We start from the raw sequence: 19,515 nt of genomic DNA, 5'->3' as shown, positions 1-19,515 counted from the left end.
CCAGTAATCGGGATCAAGCAAACCTAGAACATCAAAGGTTGCTAGAAAAAAGAGCCATCCAAGAAGTCCCCCCAGACCAAATTGAATCCAGCACTTACTCAAGGTTCTTTTTAGTTCTGAAAAAGACAGGGAACTGGAGACCCATTTTGGATCTCAGCAAGCTTAACAAATCAGTCAAGAAAACAATGTTCCAGATGGTAACACTGCAGTCCATTCTTCCCTTTTTGGGTCAGGACAATTGGATGTGCTCCATCAATCTCCAGGATGCGTACTACCATATAAAATGGACAGGCAGTCCAGGAGGTACTAACACTTCCGGCTGGGAGCCAGTCATTACCAGTTCAGAGCTCTGACCTTTGGTCTCACCACAGCCCCCAGGGTGTTCACCAAATGTATGGCAGTAGTCATGGCTCATCTGAGGCATCTAGGATTCTGGGTGTTTCCATATCTAGACAACTGTCTCCTCACTGCCACCACCAAGCATCAACTGATCAAGGCACAGGACTCCACTATTCACACCTGTACACAACTAGGCATCACCATAAACTACGAAAAGTCTGCCTTGCTGCCTTGTCAGTATATTACATTTATAGGGGGAGATTTAGGCCCAAGGGCCATGATAGCAAAACTGCCTCACAAAAGAGTGTTAACCATTCATCGTCAAGTTTTATTCCTCATGAAAAGAAAGAGAATCCAGGCAAGATTCATCCTCAAGATCTTGGGTTCAATGGCTGCAGTGATTACCTTGGTCCCTATGGCAGACTTCCACATGGGAATTCTGCAGTGGCTCCTGTTGGCTCAATGGTCATTCAAGGATTTACCAATGTCACATCAGATTTGGATCACGGAGTCATGCAAGAAGAATTTAGCATGGTGGCTTCACTCCCCTTTGGTATCAATGGTCAGACCGTTTCTATCCCCCCAACCCATAGCCACAGTGACCACGGACACTTCCCAGATAGGGTGGGGGATTATCTGGGACAGACTGTTCAAGGGACTTGGCAAGAACATGAGTACCACTTGCACACCAATGTCCTAGAGATGAGGGCGGTGCTTCTGGCGTTGCAAGCACTTCAAGACTCTCTATCTGCGGGGACTATAGCAATTCAGACAGACAACATATCGGTAGTATGGTACATCAACAAACAGGGCAGAACCAGGATTTTATCCCTTGTGCAGAGAGGATCTATGAGTATGGCAATGGGCGATGTCTTCCCAACACTTTCTGGTCGCAATGCACATTCCGGGGAAATCCAGTGTGATAGCAGGCAAGCTCAGCAGGGCTATTCTGATGCCTCAAGAGTGGTCCCTGAAACGGGAAGTTACAGAGCAGATTTTTCACAAATGGGGCCAGCCATGCTGCGATCTTTGCACAACTCCCCTCAACAATAAATGTAGTAGCTACTTTGCCCTAGTCCCACCACTGGGACAGTCACCCAGGGATGCATTGATTCACGATTGGCCCTCAGGACTGTTTTATGTCTTCCCACCATTCCCCCTGATCCCCAAGGTTCTTCAGAAAGCACAGTCATTGGGTTGCAAGTTAATCCTCATTGCTCCTTACTGGCCTCAACAGATTTGGTTCCCATTCCTCTGGCTTCATCTGCAACGGGAGCCTTGGATACTGGACCCAGTTCCAGATCTTCTGACACATCAGTCAGGTAGTTTCCACCCTTCCGTCCAGACTCTCAAGCTGATGGCTTGGTTTCTCCACTTCCAGTCTTAGCCAGGCTCCCAGATGTTTCCCCGGCAGTTCAACACATTTTGATTTCATCCCATAAACCCACTACAAGAAAACTTTATGCTAGTAAATGGAAGAGGTTCTCTTGTTTGGCAAAAAGGAATGACACTAATCCTTTTACTGCCCCCATTTCTAAGATTCTGGATTTCCTTGCTGAAACATTTGAACAAGGAGCAGCAGCAGCAGCTACTATCCGAGTCCAGCTAGCTGCCATTTCTAATTTCCATGTAGGAGAAATGGGATCTAACATCATGTCCCAAAGGCTATGTAAAGTATTCCTAAGAGGTAACTCCCTCTTAAGACCACCAGCAAGAGAACCTCTCCTCCACGGGATTTAAATCTAGTTTTAGAGACTCTCATTCTTCCTCCCTTTGAGACAGCTGATTCTTGTCCTCTGAAAGTTTTAACATGGAAGACCTTTTTCTTAACTGCCATTACTTCAGCTAGGAGGGTTTCAGAGTTACAGGCCTTATCTACTCGTCCCCCGTACTTGATTTTCCACAAAGATAGAGTTTTTCTCAGAACCAATACCTCCTTCTTATCCAAGGTGTGTTCATTGCACAATTTAAATCAATCCATAGAGCTTCCTGTATTCTTCCCCAATTATGGCAACAAGGCAGAGTATAAGCTCCATCAGTTGGATGTTAACAGAGAGTTATGTTTCTATTTACACAGGACTAAGGATTTCAGAAAATCTGACCAATTGTTTATATCCTTTGCAGACAACAAGAAAGGTTGTCCAGTCTCTAAAGTGACCTTATCAAAGTGGCTTTCAGACACTATCATCCATGTCTATGCTTTGCGGAACAGAGAACTTCCAGGAAAAATTAAAGGACACTCAACTAGGGCCTTGGCTACTTCTATTGTCTTTCAAGCCAAACTGCCTTTAGATTCAATCTGTGTGACAAGTACGTAAGCTAATCCCCATACCTTTATCTCTCATTATGAAGTAGATGTGGCCTCCCAGAACAGGGCATCCTTTGGTTCCATGGTCCTGAAGAGTATTTTCCAGTGAGCCACCCAAGATATAGGTGCTGGAGACGCTGTCCCAACCAGCAAGAATGGAGGCGAGATGGGACAACATAACATAAAGAAGTTATGTACTCACTATAATGTTCCATGTTTGTTGTCCCTCATCTCGCCTTCCTTCTTGCGTCCCACCCGCCTTCCCCCTCCTGGAGGATCGAGAAGAGTTTTCTTCCCTTTTGTTTGGGTACACTGGCTGAGTTCCCTTTTGCTTACCAGTTGGTTAGACCTAGTCTTTCCTACCTTTCTCTTTGCTGACGTTTACACATTGATATGCAGGTCCCTTTCAAGTAAGTTTAGTAAAATTTGAACCTATTTAGTCTGGTGGGTTATCGTAAGTGAGATATGGGTAACTACCGCTAGGCATGCTGGGATAGGGGCTAGCCTTGAGCCAGTAAAAAGCTCTCCAGCTATAGTATACGGCCAAGTCACCCAACCAGCAAGAAGGAAGGTGAGATGAAGGACAACAAACATGGAACGTTATGGTGAGTACATAACTTCTTTTTAAGTAGGCTTGCAGTTTCATTAGAATGCTTTTTAGGGAAGAGGTTTGGTGAAGAGGGCTTCCCTGGAGATAGTAGTTTGTTTATTGAGTGCCAGAATTTTGGGGGGATGGAATGTGGGTTGTTCAGAGATTTTTGATAACATTTTTTTTTTGTCTAGTAGGACCTGCTTTTTTGTTTGGTTGTGAAGCTGTTTATATAAGTTCCGGTGGAAAGCTGAGTTGTTATTTCTTTTCCATGATCTCCAGGCACTGTTTCTCTTGGTCATAAGTGATCAAGTTGCCTGGTTTAGCCATGGCGCATTAATTATATTTTAGCCAAATTTTTCTACTGGTAGCCAGGGTGTTAAGGGTTTCTAGGAATAAATTGTTGAAGTTTTGAACTGCTTCATTAAGGGGTAATGTGTGTAGGAATGACCAGTTTACACTGGACAGTAATTCATTTATGGTGACAGGGTTGTAGTTTTTAAGGTTATGAGACTCTTTGTATTGGTGGCTACTGTTAAGATTGGGAGAGTGTTTGACTACTGAGGTAGACAGGTGGTCACTAAGGGAGCTAGGTAGGCTGGAATGGTTATGATAGCACTGGTGGTTGGATTCTAATATCCAGTCAATAACCGAGCCATTCTGGGAATTTTTTTGCTGGTGCGTGGGTGAGGTGATCAGCGGGATAAAGCCATAAAGATTTATAGAGTGGCTAGGGGATGCAGTATTAACAATGTTCCTGTCAGTACTCATATCCTCAAGGATGATGGCTTCATAGGGAATGGATATACAAATCCAAGAAAGAAACTGCTTGAGCATGGGAATGTAGATTGCTGCAATGACAATTTTTTTAAGTTGATTTAGGTTATAGGTTGCTATAAGTATTTCAGCAGGGCAGAAATCAGGGATAGCTATTGAGAAGGGGAGAGAGAGAGAGATGGTCAGAGTAGAGTCCAGTCGAACAATATTATAACCATGGGGGAGAATTTTGCAGTTTGCAATATGATGTTTTAGCCATATCTCAGCTAGAGCAAGTATATTTCCTTTATATTGAGAAATCCAGCTATGAAGTAGGGTACATTTATTGAATGCTTTGTGTATTCATCGAAAAAAAAGATAGATTTTTCGAGGTTTGTGATCGTAATGAATTATTTGTGAGGCAGTTGGAAAGGGGGGGGTGCTGTATAAGTATGGCTAGAGTGCTGTTGGTAAATATCACCAGATAAGAGTAGTATTGTGCTTTGAAGTATTTGTATGAAGAAATATTTGCAAAGGAACTGATGTTTTGTTTTGATGAGAGGATGGGCATTTGGTATGTACAGTACTCTGAACTTGTGAAATAATATAATGATATTGTTAAAGAGAGAAGGGGCAACAGGGGTGGATTTGTATGGTGGGTAGTGGGATAACAGTGTGGGAGATGGAGTGGTAAGCAGATGAGGAATATGGTAAGTGGTTTAGCCATGATTTAGTTTCAGCTCAGACATAATTAAAGGGTAATAATTTATTTAAGGTTAGTAGAAGAAATTAACTGATGGAGTTTTCTAATGTGAATGACTGAAAGGGTTAAAAGCAGGTAAGGTTCAGGAGGCGTAGGGAGTGGGTGTTGCAGTTCATGGTGATGTGCGGTATGAGTAGAGTAGAGGGATGTCTACTGGCAAGTACGGAGGTGGGTCAAACCAGGTTTAACTATAAAGGAAATGATATCAGGGGAGGGTGGGAAACTTCCCTATTAAATAAGCAAACGTTCAATGTTTCGATTGTCGCTTTATCGACAGCCAAATGTCGAATAGTCCAAACCCAGAACAAACGGAACAGCGATTTTTTTCCTAGGGAAAAAAAATCACTGGTCCGCAAAAAAAAAAAAAAAAAAAAGCCCAAATACAAAATAAACTGGGGGCTTCACCCCCGACACCTCACACCCTCCACTTAAATATACCAACTCCGAGATCGCACCGCAGTGGAGGAAATTGTAAAGTCCCGAAAACAGCCCAGTGATTTTTTTCCCTAGGAAAAACATCGCTGTTCCGTTTGTTCAGGATTTGGCCTTTTTGACATCTAGCTGTTGACAAAGCAACGATTAAAACATTGACCGTTCACTTAAATAATAGGGAACTGGGTGGGAATGGGGGTAGAGGGGCAGAGTGAGCCCAAGCGCAGCAAGGAGGAATGGAGCGGGATGAGCCAGAAAAACTGGAACAGGCCAGCTTCCAAGAAAACAATCAGGAAAACCACGCTCAGTCAATTCCAGGTCAGTGTATCACAGTATCACCCTAATAACTAGAAATCTTCTGCTACTATATCTACGAATCTACGATTGATGTACGAATCTAGTACAGTGTGGTGAAAAGGATCACCACTTCTATAGGGAAAAACAATACAAGTATGGGCTGCAGGTACATAGGTAAACCTTTTCCAAGAGAAAGAAAGTAGTTTTAAGTAATTGACCTAGGAGTACAATAGGAAGTGAAAAAAATGTGTGTGTGGGGGGGACCAGTAGTGTGCACGCTTACAGTAAAAGGCTATAGCAAAATGTTTTCAGTTTAGAGGACAGATTAAATTCAACTCTAACTGAGATTAAATACAACTCTAACAAACACTAATTTAACTGAAAGCACTTCAGGGTTCCACCGATGCAGGGTCTCAGATCCACATGGGTTTTCCACCAGTGTCTCCAGTTTCTTCCAACATACAAAGATATGCTGGTGAATTGATTATTTTCTAAATGGCTCACTGATGTAAGTACATCAGTGTGTGTGTGTGTGTGTGTGTGTGTGTGTGTGTGTGTGTGTGTGTGTGTGTGTGTGTGTGTGTGTGCGTGTGTGCGTGTGTGTGTGTGTGTGTGTGTGTGTGTGCGTGCGTGTGTGCGTGTGTGCGTGTGTGTGTGTGTGTGTGTGTGTGTGTGTGTGTGTATGCGAGCGTGCGTGCGTGCATGTGTATGGATGTACATATGTTTTGCCATGAACTACCATCTTATCCAGGACTAATTCTTCATCATATGTCCTCAGCTAGCCAGGGTGAGATCCAATTCCCCTGGGACAAGAATTAGATAGTATGGGTATCACAGAATGAATAAAATTAATAATGAAAAAAAAATATTATGAATGTAATATTAGCACTTCAGGCATAATTTCTGAGAAATACAAACAAATCAAAATGGTGGGGAAATACAAATACATTATGGAGAAAATTATATCATTTGGAGTTCCTGTAAAAATCTTAGCAACCAAAGAAATGAAAATTTCTAAAGATCATTGACAATGATCTTATTGCATCCAGTATAGGTGCATCAATGACCACCCTTTATGTTCAAGTAAAAAATTCTGCTAAAATGATGAAAAGCTGAACTTGAGATACCCAGGTAAAAGTATGGAATACTGTGCAAAGTGATATGTAGCTATACTAAAGAGAAATATTCCTGACACAATATGCTGTTATGCGTTCTGAACTCAAGCTTACTTGTGCCATATAAGGGAAGTTGTTATATGTAATATATTCTGTGACATTGCAAGATGTGCACGTTTCTTGTAATATAACATAGGTTCATAGGTTTGTTGACCCATTTTGGGTAAGAGCATTTAGCCACTTAATTATCTTTTATTTCAGAATACACAGATGGTACTGTTTTACCTAGTGGCATTACACTGGATGCTCATCTGAAAACTCTTTATTCCTACATGGCCTCATTACATGGCCTTATTCTTTAGTAAATATTCTTTCAATCTCATAAACTGTCTGGTAGAAGTTTAGGTACTTACTGTTTGTTCTCCATGTGACTGTGGAACTGTAGCATTAATGTGTTGTTTCTCACATTTTGTTTTAGGCAACAGTCATATTTCAACAGAATTCACTAACGTAGACCAATGCTGTCACAAAGCTATACAACTTAAAACGTGTTGGAATCTCTGTGAACAATTCCCAGTGGAAAGTTACAAGCACTGTGGAGCAATAATAAGGTACTTATGAACAACAATAGTAAACTGACGATTTTGTTTTGCTTCCTTGCAAAATGAATGCCAGTTCATCATCATTCTGAATCATTGTACACTAGAAGTGTCTACCATTATCAATTACAGCAAAGTCCAGAGGCTCACTTTTTTTCAGTATTAATATTAAATGTATTCAATCATATATGTTGAACATCTGAACTCACCTGTCACAGATTTAACAAGCCGTGTCATGACGAAAGCTATGCAGACCTTTCTGGGTGTGTGACAGAAATGCAAGACTGCACAGACAGATGAAAGTGTAATCATAATACTGTGATTGATGTGTACACTAAGACTGAGGGTGTAATATCTCAGAAAATTCCCCTTACTCTGAGAGAAGAGGTGTGGAGGGATGCAGAGAAGTGACAGTTCCCTGCACAAATGCTTTAAAGGTGTTACAGTGAGTTACAGTTTTTGCTATTAACATTATAAGTTGCTGTTTGTGATACCACTTTTAAATGCTGATTAATTCTATCTAGCATTTCTGTCATACAGCTGCATCTTTAAGTGACACCTTGTGGATGTGCAGAGTGGATTTCCATGGTATTTCCCTAAGCTTGTGATAAACAATGTATATTAATACCTAAACTTCACTGGGGAGTTTCTGGGATAAATATGGATGCCAATCCTCATATTAGGTACATACTGTGGGACATCCTGGGCTAATAGCGGATCATGCCCTAGAAGTAAAATGCATCAATGAAATACTGCACCACAGGGAAGCACTGCACAATAAGATACCTACCATGGCCACCTAGTGTGGTCTTATATTGTCAAATTCTGACAATATTTTCAGTTGTGTATTTGTGCAGACTATGTAAATGACTGCATCTCAGGATGCATTGTGTTGGGTCTGCATCATATTATATAATATTGTTCTCTATATGCTTTCAATGTATTACAGAGATTTTTGTGAGCAGATTAAATATTTTAAATCTGTGCACTTATATTTTTTCCTCCTAACGGATGACACAGTTACATTTTAAAGTATTTCTATAGCCCGATTTTGTACTGCTCATACAGAGTATAATAGTCTAAACTATAAATAGTACATAAAAAGTTTTGTAATCTAGCCAATGGAAAGCAGTATGATTGCGGGTCTCTCTCGATTCTGGAAGTGATGCATGTCCAGGAGAAACTGAAGCTGGGAATTCCATAACATGGGTGATCTCTAGGCTAGGCAGAGAGACCTCCTTAAAAACTCATGATTGGTGTTAGGAGCCCACACTATATGAGTCATAAACTGCAGTATTTAATCATCTTTGTATAGAAGTGTAATTTTTATTTTATTTATATTTTATTGACCTGGGTAGCCAGACGAATGATGCCCATGTTCAAGGCAACTCTGAGAGAAAATCTCCATATAAAGCATCAGTACAAGTTGAAAAATAGTTGCAAGAAACATTTCCTTAGCTCAACAAAAATATAAGGACTTCTAATTAGTAAATGAAAGAGAAAACATGTTAGAGTCAAGTGCTTATAGCACCAGAAAAAATAAATAAATCAAGTTGCTATAGCAATATATATGGTCATATCACAAATTGATTATTTAACAAAGTAACGTACTGTGAGTTACTAGCTTAAGGTACACAAATATTTAAAATTGCAGGTCACTGGTATAAAGTAAATATAAATATTAAGACATATTACACTGTACAGGATAACAGATAAGAAAAATATTTTGTACTCCAATTATCAATAATGTATGAAAGACAAAACGATGCAGAGAAAAGTATGGCATTTCAGGTACAAGACAGATAATTAATTATATGATATTACAGCAGTAAGAAGCTATGTGATTGTATAAACCTTTTCCTTATTCAGTAGCCAAAAAAAAAACTTTTATGGTGTTAATTATAGGATGGCACAACCGCCTTTGTAGATGGAGAGATAAGACTGACAGACTGATATGACTTGTAGTAAACTACAAAAGTAGCAGGCAGGCTGCATTGTCAAATTCATTTAAATAAATATAATTCAGTAAGGCTCACTGTTGACTTTTAGTTTCAGTGAGGGTTTGTGAAAAGTAAAAGCAGAATACAGCAAAGTGCCATCATATCTGCAGAACTAGTTTTATGGGAATGGATCCATCAAAAATTTTTAGACGTTGCACTACTGGGATCTTCCCTTATCAATATATCTGTACAAGTATTCTGTACTCTGCTATACATATAACCACTATAGGCCTGATTCCAAAAGACTTAATCGCAGTGTAAGTGACTTAATCTGGAGTATTAAACCAGAGTAAAGTCACTTACATTGAGAGCAGGTCTTTTGGAATTTGGTCTGCGGTGGAAGCCTGGATGGACTTTACACTGAAGTAAGTTTTTCAGTATCAAAGCAGGCTTACACCAAAGTAAGGCACTTACACCAAGAGAAAGCCTTTTATCATCAGGGCAGGCTTACACTGAAGTAAACCACTTACACCGAGAGCAAGTCTTTAGGAATCAGGACAGGCTTACACCAAATTAAGTTACTTACACTGAGTATGACTTTAAGAATCTGGCTCCATGTCTTTTTTTCCCTCTTGTCAGTCCTTGGTATACACTGATGATGTTACATTGTCCAAAGGGGAAAGGGTGGTGAACATAGCTGAGCTTCTACAGAGGCACAGAGATATGCTGCTTGCCCCTATTGCATGCCAGTCCATCAAACACTACCATGAAGATTGCAACAGGATTGGGTGGGAGTCCCAGGGGTAGGCTCAAGTGCAAAACTTCCCAGCTGATGATGACAGCCAGGCCCCCCTTATGTTCTGTAACCAACCCCTCTTGCATTGCAGTAGACCTGCGGAGATGGAGAAGCTGGCAGACTTGGCACAGATTTGGGGCAGTGGGTAGGAAGGCCATAGGATCCAGCATGGGAGCAAAACATGCAAAATGCTCAAAAAAAAAAAAAAAAAAAAAAAAAAAAAAAAAAAAAAAAAAGAGTATGAGCTGCAAATGAGGAAAGATGTAATGAGGCATATGCAGAGCGGAATCTATGTGGATTGTATTCCTCACTCTTGCCTACTAATCAGTCACAACTCTCACACCTTGTGTACAACTCTTCCCGGGGAACTGTGTATTGCAGCACATGCATACTTGCACACACATTCACAGTAAAGATCAAAGTGTATGCACACACTGCCATCAGATTGTACACATAACATGCATTTACTTTAGACACCATGGCCACTGCATACATGGAAGATGTGCTATTACTGTGTTAGGAACAGAGACTGTTATACTGTGAACCATCATCTCCCTTAGTTTCATTCTCTAAGCACTGATATCTCTTCTACTCTGAAGGGCATACTTGCACTTTTTGCCTTGACATCATACCCCACCATTCCCCTGTGACTTACCCTTGCACTCCCTTGTAGCAGTCAATGCATCACTGAAATGGACAGTGAGCTAAACTGCTGCTCTGTTCACCATTCATTTAACATGCTGCTGCATGACAGTGTACATCCAAATGTTCTTTCTTGTTTGCGCATTGTGCATCTGTCTATACCATGGCCTAGATGCCCTGGATAATTTGGCAGATTTGCAGTGTGCAGGGCCTCTGAGAATCTGTCCACCAATGGGAAAACATCAGATGAATGAAATTCAGTTTCTACCATTACACTTCCACCCATCCTGATCCTTTGAGTGAAATGTAAAAAAGTCACATCTTGCAGCAAACAAACTTGACAGTCCTGGGGCAGACAGATTTCTAGTTTCCTTACAAAAATGCAATTCAGGATACTGGATAAAATGGCTCCAAACAGTTTAAGTAGTAGGACTGGCTTGGCAGTGCTAAATCTTACTTCCCTTATAAGGAAATGATCTGCCTTTTGCATGGAGCCTAGTTAAATGTTCAAATGCTATGGTGCTAGAAATTAGAATACATACCAAGTAAAAGAAATTGGAAAGTCACAAATGTAGAAACCCTACATAAAGTATATAAAGAAGTGTTTATGCAGGGTCAAGTCCCTTTTCACTCACATCCCTTTACTTATATAGACTAACTCCATGTTCTGCAACTGTGAATTACAGACAAGCAACACAAAAATAAAAGTTGTATCCCTGCACTACATTTGCAACACTTTGCTATAGCAGGACTAAAATTTAAGTAATTTAAGCATAAAACAGACATTGCTATGGAAAAGAAATCCTCAAATCTGCTACAGAATTAAGAAAACAATCCGTAAACTTCAAAATCCAATATAACTGAAACTTCGTCTAGTAAAATTCAGAAATAGGGTACATATAACTCTGGTTGATTAATGAATTCTCAACATTCCCATTTTGCTATTTATACATTCCTTTAAATTACACCAGATCAAATCCATCTGTCTATCCATCCACAACCCCTTTTTCACATCTTTGCACATGGGGTCAGGGTGTCACTTCAACAGTGGCAATCATCTAGAGCCAAGCTTTACACAGCCAGGTGGCTAGCCCTCCCATAGTAGTTCTTTCTGAATGCACACTTGCATGCACACTAACACTTATGGCCAATATCATGACATAAAAATAAAGCTAATATCCCAGTTACCATTAAGTCCAAGGTTCTAAGCAGATTGAACACCTTCCAGTCTTATACCACTATTAGTTCTTATTTTAGATTACCTACCTCTGTCTGGCTGCAAGGATCTGACACCACATATCACACATGCTTTTTAGACTTTAGTATCAGACCTGAGGTGATAGGCCATTTCTGAAGGAAGATGAATCTTCCTGCTAACCTTTCCATGGCTGCAACAGAATTATCCACAGGAGAGATTAGAGATGAGTCACTTGCTACCAAGCGATAAACATGGTGCTTCAAACAGTGAGAAAAGTAAGAGAAGAAGAACTGATCCCTGGTTACTATGTATATGTGCTTCCAGCAAACAGAAGGGATCTGTCCTTTAAGTAGCTAATGAGTCAGGTTGGGTGGGGCCTCTGAATCTAAATTGTTTAAGAGAAGTTGGTGAATGACAGTGTAAAATACCATAAGCAAACTTAAGAACATGCACTTAAACTGTTCCCACCACTCGGTCATCTCAGTAACATCTAAAAGATAAAAGGAAGAGGCCACTCCCAAAACCATGTTAGTAGTCAGGCATTAACATGTCAGTACTGATGTAGGTTAGTATACAACTCTCAAACATTTTGACTACCAGGTTTCAATGGATGTTTGGTATGAAATTTGGAATCTGACAGGGCGGCCTACCTTTACAATGTGATGTGATATGATGGCAGCAGATTTCCATTCTCGGAGACTTGTGGTACTTAAGCCACTGGGATTATAAAATGAAAGTCATATCCAATCAGCTTCAGGGTTGTTATATGGTTTGATCGTCATCAGTGGATTTTCAGATTTGCTCAAACGATCAATTTGAAAAAAAAATTTTGGGAGAGTGATTCTCTTGATTCAATTTCTCAAAGTCTTTTAGGTTTCTAATACAATGAGGAATGGACCCATTTACTAAGTCAGGGTATAATTAAAGTTCATGAAATTAGTATTGTTTCAGTCTTTGATGTTAGCCAAAGTGCTCTTTGCAGCATCCACCCTATCACCAGAATGGACTCCTTCTGCTATTAATACAGAATTAGGCATATTGGTACATATCTAAGTACGACTGTAGATTCTTTTTTATTAGACCCATTGCTCCTATTACTATTGGAACTGTCTGTGTATCTTTCTTCCACATTCCTCATATTTCAGCCTGCAAATCCTGATATTTTATGACTTTGTGTCTCTCTGTATGCAAGACACTGTAATCACAAGGTGTAGCAGTTTCAATGATCAATGCTAATTTCGTCTTTTTTCCAAGGACTACTATATCTGGTTTTCTTGCATCTGTTTTTTTAATTATTGGTAATGGGTGATCCCATGTGATGCACACTTCATCATTCTCTGTAATGTTTTGTGGTTCATGTTTCCCAGTGCTTCTCAGCTACCCTGGAAATTATCGCCCCATTAGCCTGATGAGTCTGATATGTAAAGCTATGGAGCCTAATTAACAAGGATATAGGGAATCTCCAAACTCGAGATTCCACACACTTTGTTTTTTTGAAAGATAGATCATGCCTGCTCATCTTGGTTGATTTCTTTGAGTCAGTCACCAGAGCGGTGGATGAAGGTAAGGCAGTTCACACAGCTTTCCTCAATCTGGCCAAGGCCTTTGACACCATTCCTCACTCAGGTATTATTGATAAACTCAGCAAACTAGGCATCAACCCCTATATCATTAGGTGGGTTGCAAATTGTCTCACAGATAGAACCCACAGTGTGAAAGTAGCAGACTGCAAGTCAGACTGTCGACCAGTCACGAATGGAGTCCCACAGGCATCGGTCCTGGGTCCTCTCCTGTTTGGCATCTATGTCTCAGAAGTCCAGGCCAAGACGGAGGGACTCTGGCTGACCAAATTTGCAGATGACTGCAAGCTGGGAACCATTATTAACTCCCCAAGTGATGCAGACATCCTACAGAAAGGCCTCACTGAGACCAATGACTGGTATCAAAACCATGGCCTTAAGCTTAATGCCAAAAAATGCGTCATCATCCCCTTTGGGAAAAACTCAGTTCCCACTAATTACCACATTGATGGAAGCCCACTGAAGACATTATAAGAGATCTGGGGACACAGGTTGATACCAGCCTCTCCTTTGACCACCACATTGTCACTATGGTCAGAAAGTCCTTCTATGTGGCACATCTCATTACCAAGAGTTTTGAATCCAGGAAGAAAGAGGTCATAATTTCTCTCTACTCTTCCCTCATTAGACCAGTCATCAAGTATAATGCCCCATTTGGCATGTACCTCACTAGACACCTGCAACAGCTGGAGAGGCAACAAAAGTACCTCATGAAGAGAGTCCTAGGCTTTAAACACATGTCCTACATGGACAGACTTAAAAAACTCCAGATATTCTCTGACTCATATTGTCTACTAAGAGGTGATCTCTTCTTGACTTACAAAGCCCCATGTCTGACCCACCTCTGTTAGAAATGCTACATCTAAAGATATCCCAGTCCCTCCACACCACACACTCCAGAGACCTCAGCCTTATTGCCACAATCAACAGAACATGCTGGAGGGACAGGTTCATAACCCAGAGACTGCCCATGCTCTGGAATAGACTTTCAATACATGTCAAGCAGAGCACCTCACAAGTCCTCTTCAAGAGAAATCTTGAGGAGTGGATGGGAAATAGAAGGTTCACCCCAGGGATCACTCCAGTGGTTCTACTTGATAGAGGCACTGGGAAGTAATGACAGGCATCACAATGCCAGGCCATTTCTACTGGCTAGGCTTGTAAAGGCCCCAGGGTCATTAGCCTAGTACACACCTACGAACCTCTATATTGCAGTGTTTGCACAATCCCCAGTGCAACAGTCTTTCCACATTATTGTCCCTTTCAGTGTACAGGCCCTCTGCCATGAGTGTATCACAACCAGTCCGATGATGTGGTAATGTTACAGGGCCCTCCACCATGAGTGTATCACAAACAGCATGATGATGTGGTCATGTTACAGGGCCCTCCACCATGAGTGTATCACAACCAGCCCAATGATGTGGTAATGTTTCCAGTTCTTTTTTACAGAGCCTACATTTGTCTGTTTCTCCCACATCTTCAATGGACTTTGTAAACTGTGTACAAAGTCCACTATCATGGATTGCCATTATTAACCTTTCATCTTTTGGTTTTGACTCACCTCTCCTTAACAATTCCTGCATCAAATCCAAATCGACATAAGGTTGTTCTGGGAGATCTCTATATTTGCTAGTATATTTACGGATTTTCTACATTTTTTTTCCTTCACATCTGATCCTTCTCCTTATATTCTTTCCTTTGCTTTTTTTGGTGCATTTAGTTGCTATCTAATTTTTATCCACTTCTCGTTTAATTGCCATTCCCACTTGACACATGAATGCTTCTATCAAACTAAGCAGAGAGGTCATATTACAGTTCCTCTCCTCATAGCATCACCCATATACTCTTTATCTGTCTCGTCTCTTTACTGTTTGATGTTGTAGTCAGCTTCCACTAGCCTAGCATATTTCTACCACTATATGATGCTTAGCAGCTGGTAGAAGAGTTAAACTGTTTTCTGAGCCAGGACATACTAGCTTCTTTGCTGCTCACCAGAATTTCTTGGGGGCATCTTATAATTTGGCAAAACATTCTTTGTGTAGCTTTTGTCTAGCTCGCTGCAGAGGTTGTGTAGTTTTTGTCTAGCTCACTACAGAGGTTGCATAGTTTTTGTCTAGCTTGCTGCAGAGTTTGTGTAGGTTTTGTCTATCTCGTTGCAAAAGTTGTCTAATTCTTTGATTTGTTTACAAATGAAGTAGATTTATCCCTAACCACACTCTTTACTCAGTAGTTATGGCACTAATGTATTATAACCATCTTTACTTAATCATCACATTTTAATCAGTGATAGGTGCAACTGAGGGCTGAGTGTGGCATTTCACCTTGTGATATTTTAATATAGCTATTATAGATATGAAGGTGCCAGTAAAGTGTAATACAGCATCATCAGGAGAAACAGAGCTGATTCAGTCTGCTGTGCGAACTTGGATCTTACAAGTCTTTGTGCTAAAGTGCTTTAAACTTCTTCATGTATGTGAAGTTTCTGGATGTGTTCATTTTCCAGTACTACACAGGTGGCAGTGCAGTCACATAGACAGTTGGCCATGATGCCTGTAGACTTGATATTTGCAGTCACAGAACCAAGAATCCATGCTGTGTTCAAGCTTCTTTGGTCAGTTGTCATAGGTGGCATATTTACCTGAACCAGAACATGCAGACATGCTCCAGGGGGAGAGAGAGCAGATGTGGCTAATAGTATAGTCAAGGTTCAAATCCAGCAGAGCAACATTTCTGTTTCATCTTTTACATCTCAAATACTCATTTTTATGCATCATTTATCATGACTTTATCTTTTATGTGAAGCTACTGCAGGAGGAAAGCAGGGTAATGGGGGTGTGGAACTCCCAGTCAGATGGACTATTTGTTCTAGCAGTCCCTGTTGCTCTTAGTACCTTTTAGACAATCAAAATACATATTAATGACTTTAACAAATGCTCTGTTGAAGTAGTCATCACCCAAAGTCCTCCTCAGTCTGACTCCAGAAACCCTTCACCTCTATTTTCTTACCACTTGTCCTTGTGAGGGCCATGGTGCTATGAAGAGGGTAAACCAGACTTCCCTATCTCAGCAACAGTCTGCAGCCCATTCTACTGGCTATCCTGGAGGGTCATGGTGATAGGAAGAGGGTAGACCAGACTTCCTCATCCCAGCAACAGTCTGCAGCCTATTCTGTTGGATATCCTGGAGGATCATGGTGCTAGGAAGAGGGTAGACCAGACTTCCCTATCCCAGCAACAGTCTGCAGCCTATTCTGTTGGATATCCTGGAATTCTTAGGCAAGCTGAGAGATATAATCTTGCCAGTGTTTCCCAAATCTGTCCTGTGACTTCTTCGCACTGAAATGTACCTGGATCATCTTGTGTGGGAAATACCGCGAGAACATTCCAAACCCCAAATGACTAATGCCAGACTGTGGAACTCCTGACTTTGTCAGGAAAAGTGAGCAGAACACTGTAAAGAAGGATCATCATTTCTCTTACTTGTATTTGAAATCTCATCCTTTTGGTCACTGCCCAAAGCTCATAATCATAGATGAAGGTGGGGACAATGACTGATAGGAAAGCTTAGAGCTTTGTCCTATCGTTCAAGTGTTACTTCACTACCACACTGTGGTCCATTGACTGCATTATTGCTGCCACAACTCAATATCTTAATACCACCTGCTTTCACTTATGAACAAGACTCTGAGTTACTTAAATTCATGCACTTTGACTATCTGCTCCAGTTTTACTAACAGTGAGCAACCCACTGTTTTCCAAAACAGAACCATGATTTCTGATTCAGAGCTGACAATTTTCATCCCAACCACTGTGCACATTAGAGAGCACAGTTATTTGAGGCCAAGATGACATCATCATTTACCATCAGCAAAGATGTAAACCTCATTTCCCCAAACTGGAAATTCTCCAAACCTCATCTGCTCCACAACTGCTTGGCAATGAAAACCACAAACAAGAAGAAACAGAAGTCACACCTCTGGATAAATGCTACACATGTTTAAATGTATTTGACTTAAAACTAAGAATGTATGCACAACTTTTTCTCCAAAAATACAAGGCAGCAGTGGTCATGGGACCTTGTCCTGTTGTAGGAATTTTCACAATGCATTTTATGGTACATGGACATGAATCTTCTACAGTTCCAAAACCATATATAGAACACATTGGAAACCTGTCATAGTCTCTCCAGGATCCAAGCAAGCATCAATCCTTTTTGCATAGTCAGGACAAGATCCACATCATTCTTCCTCAATCAGAGGTTCATCAATCAGATTAAGTCCACCCTCCAGCAGCCTGACAAGGGATTTCTCAGGAAGCCCGATATTCATCATATCTCTTATACTGGAAGAAGCCATCTTGTTCCCCTTTTCTAAAACAGGATGTTTTTATTGCCGCACTTTTCCATTCTAGACATACTATCCCCATCTTTCAAACACTAGTGGAAAAACATGATCACTACAAAATCCCAAACACCTATAGTAAATGGGTCCATCTCTGCAGATGAAATCATCTAGCTAGTCTGAGCCCTCTCAGCTCATATTTGAATTATTCCAGGTTCGGTATGAGGTATCACCTTCAGACCAGGCTTCTGGTCTATGCAAGTCTCCATCCTCCATCATTCACTTTCACACCCATTACTATATCATTTGCAGGGAGTTTTAGTCAATTTCTTATACCCATTGTTTTCTCTGATAAACAGTGACAGTGAACCGAGCTAGTCCAATGGATGACTCACGTTGGCTATCACTTGCCAAGTTGTGGGTACAGATAGTACATCAATTGATATCACTTTTCCTCTAGAATTCAACCACACTTTGCCAGACTCTGTACCCTGTATTTCAGCCATTTCCCCTACAAACTGCACATTTTTGCCACGCTTCCCTTTTCCTTATTCTCCTTAAAAGCATTCATTGTGGAGTCAAAATTATTACTGAAATCATTGTCGCTCTGATGATGTAGTTGGAGAAAACCCTAACTACAGCCCAGCTGAATTCCATTAGCAGCTCAGGTGGCTGAAGGAGTGGCAGGGAGGGATGGGGTGAGCCCATCCTTGGGGGGAAGATGCTCACTGGTGATGCTCCTTAACAGGAAGCAGAGGGATGCTTGCAGACCCAGCTTAGACATGGGGCACAGGTCAGTATTAATGGAAGCAGAGGGAACCAAAAAATATATATTATTGAAATCTGGATAGATTATATCATCTAGGTTGCTTCTCAGCCCCACATTCAGAACCCTGTCACAGAACTGGATGAGACTGGTTTGACTAAATCTCTTGGCCATTAATCCACACTGATTTTATCCTGTAGGCTGTTTTGTTGAAAGAGCCTATTTAGCTTTGTATTTTGCATTTTGCCTATTGCTCTGCCTAGTACTGGTTTAGACTAACTGGCGTACATCTGTCTAAAGTACTACTTGTTCCACCATTATGGGCGAGTGTGATCATACTTACTCCCAGTTTTCTAGTGCACCCCTTCCAGGGGCTGAATAAATACCTTTGTAAGTTAAATTAGTAATATATTTTGACTTTTCCCGGTTAGGGGTCACCACAGCAGAACTCTGGACGGCTAATGATTGGCAGTGGATTTTTATGGTGCAGAGTTGCCAGCCTGACTCCCAACCTTCAAAGAAGGCACACTCATTCATGCATGCACCTACCTGCATGTCTTTATATGTCACTCGACCATGGGGAGGACATGCAGACTCCACACAGAAGGTGCTCCAGCCGAGAATCGAATGGGAGAACCTCTTGCTGTGAGGTGACAATGCTAACCACTGCACCACATATTTAATCTACTGCCTTCTTTAGTGCTTGGGGGGGATCACATCTGGACCTCATGCTTTGTTCATAGGTTCATAGGTGTGTATTAGCCCAATGACCGCAAGGGCCTAAGCCTAGCCATGCATCCCAAATCGCTGACAAGTTCTGGTATCCTTGATAAGTGCAAGTAGGAGTTTGGGAGGTGAAACATTTACAAGCAGGGGCCTGGGAGATTAACCATTTACAGTCTGCCTTTGTCCATTAGAGGCATAGGTACCATGAATGCTAATGTTTCCTAAAGGGAACAATACTACACTCTTTAGCATTTAGCTTTATGCTGTGATCCTGCCACCATTCCATGTGTTAGACCATCTTGGAAGATCTGTGATACCTCTGGAGTGCTA

General features: G+C 41.0%; 1 protein-coding gene across 1 annotated transcript in view; it reads left to right on the top strand.

Moving 5' to 3' along the window:
• The window catches only part of LOC122806349 (mucin-3A-like), a 239,655-nt gene that overhangs the window by 129,340 nt on the left and 90,800 nt on the right, over window positions 1–19,515 (top strand). The window contains exon 2 of the mRNA XM_044076687.1: window positions 7,078–7,210. Within this exon, the coding sequence (XP_043932622.1) occupies window positions 7,078–7,210 (133 nt within the window). The remainder of the gene's footprint in view (window positions 1–7,077; window positions 7,211–19,515) is intronic.

This window comes from Protopterus annectens, chromosome 7.part0 (assembly GCF_019279795.1).
Source record: "Protopterus annectens isolate FY-2018-M chromosome 7.part0, PAN1.0, whole genome shotgun sequence".
In the NCBI taxonomy this organism is placed as follows: Eukaryota; Metazoa; Chordata; order Ceratodontiformes; family Protopteridae; genus Protopterus; species Protopterus annectens.
This window is presented reverse-complemented; position numbering and strand designations above follow the sequence as displayed.